This window comes from Protomyctophum bolini (assembly GCF_963924005.1).
Source record: "Protomyctophum bolini genome assembly, chromosome: 15".
Lineage (NCBI taxonomy): Eukaryota > Metazoa > Chordata > Actinopteri > Myctophiformes > Myctophidae > Protomyctophum > Protomyctophum bolini.
Genome location: NC_137876.1, coordinates 37,604,420 through 37,609,676, shown reverse-complemented (window position 1 = coordinate 37,609,676; position 5,257 = coordinate 37,604,420). Strand labels below are relative to the sequence as shown.

At 41.3% G+C, this 5,257-nt stretch overlaps 1 protein-coding gene across 1 annotated transcript; it reads left to right on the top strand.

Annotated features, from left to right (window-relative positions):
- Positions 1–3,168: 3,168 nt before the first annotated feature.
- tunar (TCL1 upstream neural differentiation-associated RNA) lies at positions 3,169–3,297 on the top strand (the record flags this gene model as incomplete). Its single annotated transcript, XM_080784359.1, has 1 exon — positions 3,169–3,297. One exon carries the CDS (start codon positions 3,169–3,171, stop codon positions 3,295–3,297), a length of 129 nt encoding a protein of 42 aa, XP_080640485.1.
- Between the last annotated feature and the right edge of the window lie 1,960 nt (positions 3,298–5,257).

Sequence of the window (5,257 nt, the reverse complement as noted above, 5' to 3'; positions counted from 1 at the left end):
GATGGCAATGGGCTATATCAAAGATGGTCTATTTATGAAGATGGGCCAACTTCATTGGAGCCACGAAATGGTACACAAAGCCTATAAATGGTCTCCTAAATAATAGGCGTGGTTTGCTTCTTCTGATTTGTCTCGCTAAAAGAAGCCATTTTACCATGAATATCTTGTAAATATTATGTGCCTTGTGATGATTTGGTCCAGTATTTAGTTCAGTGACCATGGAGTTAAGGAATGGTTCAGAAGCTGTGTTCATGTTCATTCTCCCATTGGAAATGAATAGACTCCAACATTCTTCCCATCTCCTAATAATGTTATTGCCACCTCACGCAGATACGGGAAGTAAAGCAAAGTTGGCCTCTTTTGCTAATTTTCCTCTTGGGCTATATGCAGCCAACACTTCCGCGTTCAGTTTGGGCCACCGGTACGCTTCCGGTCGGCAGCCACTCATTCACTGTGAACGTACACTCGTGATTTCGTAGGAATAAAGTTCAGTTCTTTAAAACACACTATTTCATTTGATAATGTGATGGCATAGTTTTTCATAGTTTGTATTATTCGTGTTGCAACGTTAACATGATGACATGAGTTAGAAACGTCTTAAATCTCCTGTTAAAAACGGGAGTTCTTCATGGAGTTCTTCCAGTTGTTACCAGTGTTGCGACTTTGGTCTTGTTTTTCAGTAAAGTTGCTTGAAAATATTGACAGTAGTTGCAGGTTGCGTTATTTTGAGCTTGTTTCTAAAGTGTATGCTTATTTAGGCTTGTTTCCTAATGTTGTTTAAACCTGTGATTCTGCTCAAACATTGTCAGGACCCCCATGTATTTGTGCACACGGACGGACCCCCATCTGAAAAATGTTTTGTGCCAGGTTTTTATTTTTTTATTTGTATAAAACAAAAACTATTATGTGAAAAAATCCACATTATAAATAAAACTTTGATTAATAGAATCTGTCCGAGCCTATTTGTTTATTTAATTAAATGCTCTAAATAATAAATATAATATGCGATTGTTATTGTTAAAACACAACAATGACAGAGTACAACATCACATGCTGTCCAGCACAGGAGTTCAAAGCAAGAGGCATTTCATTTTTATGGTTAAATGATTATGAGTAGGGCAGCGCCACCACTGGATGCCACATGATGGGCACTCGCTCCCTGCCCTACATTTTATGGATTGTAGCGGTCAGTTACTGAACACTGGAAGTTGTCCAGAGCGTTTGTTTCGCACCGCCCAGCTGTATACTCAGCGGTAAAGCCGTTTCCTGTGTTTCCTCCCTCAGATTTTGGCTTGCACTCCCTCCCAGTCTCTGTCAACATTCTACACGCGCACGCACACACACACACACACACACACACACACACACACACACACACACACACACACACACACACACACACACACACACACACACACACACACACACACACACACACACACACACACACACACACACACACACACACACACACACACACACACACACACACACACACACACACACACACACACGCGCGCGCGCTTCTGCTGTTTGTATCAGCAGCAAGCAGCCGTCTTCATGCATGAGGGCGCATCCAGCACACTACACAAAAGAAGGGAAGCCCTGTTTATGGCTCTCCACAGGAGAGGCAATCAAAGACTATTGACTATTGATACACATCTGAAGTGGAGAAAGAACTCTCACCTCACCCCATCAAAAACAGAAAAACAGTACATCCCTTCAGTGATGTACTGTAAAAGACATATTGGTGGGGTAACATTAATAACACAGTGAGTCATGTTGGTGACTGCACACTATGGGATGTTATCCTATTATGAATAGTCCTTGTCCTATATTCATTATAAACAGTGGCATATGGTACACAGCAACCTTTTAATCTGTCATTTAACTAGTGGTTACTGGTTGATTGCTGTTCAGTATTGACAGGCTCATGTTATCTTTTTTTCCACTAAGATGCATGTCCCTTTCACAAGATGCAACATTTTTACATGCCCAAGAGTTTGTTAAATGCACACATCGGGGCGACTGTGGCTCAAGAGGTAGAGCAGGTCATCCAATGATCCATGGGTCGGCGGTTCGAATCCCGGCTCCTCCTGTCTACATGTTGAAGTGTCCTTGGGAAAGACACTGAACCCCAAATTGCTCCCGTGCTGGTTGGTACCTTGCATGGCTTCCGCCGCAATCGGTGTATGAATTGGTGAATGTAATGCACAATCTATGTAAAGCGCCTTGGATAAAGGCGCTATATAAATGCACCATTTACCATTTACACATCATGCACACACAAAGGTTTTGTAAACTTTTGGAGATTGCATCGATTCACTGTATACCATTTCCCTGAACTTAACCCAAACCTAACCTGATGGCCTCCACAATCAACTGGTTTGATTTCCAAAAGGCAGCTTATGTCAAGAGCACGCGCGCGCGCACACACACACACACACACACACACACACACACACACACACACACACACACACACACACACACACACACACACACACACACACACACACACACACACACACACACACACACACACACACACACACACACACACACACACACACAGGAAATCAGCCGAAAGCATCACAAAGCCCTACTACAATTAATCCCATGCTAATTTTATGGGTTCAGAAAATTTGTGAAGCTACAGTATTCCCTTGAAATCCATAATTTCCCATAATTCATATTTACAGATGTACCATATGTGACACAAACTTTGCTGCATCAGTTCTTATATTTCTACAGCTCTGTCTTCTCTTCTGTCTGATGAAAAGCAGCAGCACCAACGTAGTTGTCATTTTAGTACCCACATTGTCTAAATGACCAAATGACCAAATGACCCATGGCCATTTTGTTCTTAGAATTAGAGGCGTCTTGAGCAAACAGTATTCACTGCTATCTTACACACTTTTTGGTCTGTGCTTAAAACGCCAGCACTATTTAGGCAGCACATGATTGCGATTAAAATGGGATTAGGTGGTACACATTAATGCATACACTGATGGAAACCAAAATCCAATCTGATTTCAAATGTCACTTTTCTCTGTGCAACAGCCACCATCAAAGGTAAACATCTCTCTCTCTCTCTCTCTCTCTCTCTCTCTCTCTCTTTGTAGATCGGCCTAAGACGAAAACTGCAGACATTTTCAGGGAAAAGTAATGGATGAGGAAAGGGGAATCCAAGACAAGGAAGGCAAGGAGGAGTCCATCCTGGCCATGTTGGGCATCATTGGGACCATTCTTAACTTAGTGGTCATCATTTTTGTGTACATCTACACAACTTTGTAAGTGCCACTGACTTTGCTATCACTCCCTACAGTACAATTGACTCTACAACAGTACCATCAGCAGAGATGTTGACTACAAAGACTGTGGACTTGCCCAGTAGTAAATGGAATCACAGACCATGCCATATGTTGAGTATCCTACAGCATAGAAAACAAACTATGTTGAGACTATATCAGGCTCCCAAATCCTTTGGACGCATGTCTAGAGATGAAAATACCCCAAATATCTGGTCACTTTTGAGTTGTACATAAATGCATGAAGTTAAAGTAAGATGCCCAGTTAGAATGCTCAAAATCTGCAGCTGTCACTAATGCAAAACAAATCCTGTAGGTAAGGGGAAGGATTGTGAAAATTAGTTTATCAAGAGCTTTTGGAAAACACTTGGCAGTATCTAAGTATCTAACTTTTCCTCTTACATTTCTTCCTAAGTGAATTCCTAAGTCAGTCCAGTCAGATTCATGAAACGTTCTTAAGTAGGCAGAATTGTTCGTAAGCATGTTCTTATGATGATGAATCCAAATCCTCGTAACTTGAATGGGTGTGCCAGTTCATTCAAATTATCATAGGTAGACGCCCCACATAAATTATCCTAATTACCATAGGGAACCACCCTAAGGCATTGGGAAATGGAATTCACTTTACTACCTGTGTTCACCCAGGTGAGTGTGGACCTCACACACAGAAATAAAGTTGAGTGAAGTCAAGAATACCTAAACTAAAGTCTAAATATGGTGGAACACCAGACTCCAAGCATTAAAAATCAATAGTACTGTGGAGGTACTGAAGTGAACAGACATTTTCATATTTTCAATATTTCAATGTTTTCAATATTCATGAATGTATTTTATTATTTATCTCACAATAGTCAACTTTCACCACTAGACATCAATGTAAATTAGCTGAAATTAGCATATTATCCATATGTCATGTTCAGAAGTAGTGGATAGTAGTGGATATAAAACATTTTAGCACTGGAGGGTGGATATGGAGGGGCTTTAAGGCAGAAACAGCTTGGTATGTAATGGTGAGGAAATAGGGGTGTTGAGGGTGATATGGTGGTGCAAGGGGTGGGATAGGGGGGCTTGCAGGTAGGAAGCTTACAGGAAAATGGAGGTGTGCTATAGGGAAATGTAGATTCTGTTCTTACCTACGAACAAATCGCAGCTAAGAAAACATTGAGGGATCCCAAAACCTTCTTAAAAACTTCCTAAGTGGGCCTATTTGGTTTCCTTCCTAGAGTAGTCAATTATATTTACCCTTTTTTCTCCCAATTTACTCTCTACACCAATTACTTCCACCCACTGCTGCCCTACAGCATGGCTCACCTGCCAAGAGGACGTAGCGCTTCCGACTCCATCCTACTCCTCCCGTTTAACATGTTCTCCCATGTGCTGGCCCAGCCCGTAGGAATATGTGCAGTGGCCCAACTTCCTGTCCCCCAGACATGGCCAATTGTGCTCATATAGATGCTCGACAAGCCTGATGTACCACGGTGGATTGGAACCCCTATTCACCGCAATGGTGGGCAGTTACTCTACCCCTGCACCATCCGACACTGGATGATTTGACGTGAATGTAATTTCAGTCTGCTTTGGGTCATCAATAATATAGTTGAGAATAGACAACATGCCTTTAACACCATAGGAGCAAATATAGAAGAAGGATGTTCATAATGTTCTTAAAGTTTGCTTTGTGAAATAGGAGTTAGCATTAAAAAACAACACATATATTAATTTGCATGCATAGATCAACATGCATTAACAAAGGATTACATTGAGTGTTATTATTGTTCATCCTTAATTGGTCCATACATAGAATCTGGAGAACTTCAGAGACTAGTATTGATTTTCATTTTGAGTCAGCCCTCCCACCCTCAGTTACACTAGAAATATTCCAAAATGTAATCTGCATAACGACTGATCTGCCTTAAACATGAGGAAATTGGTATTTCCAACTATCA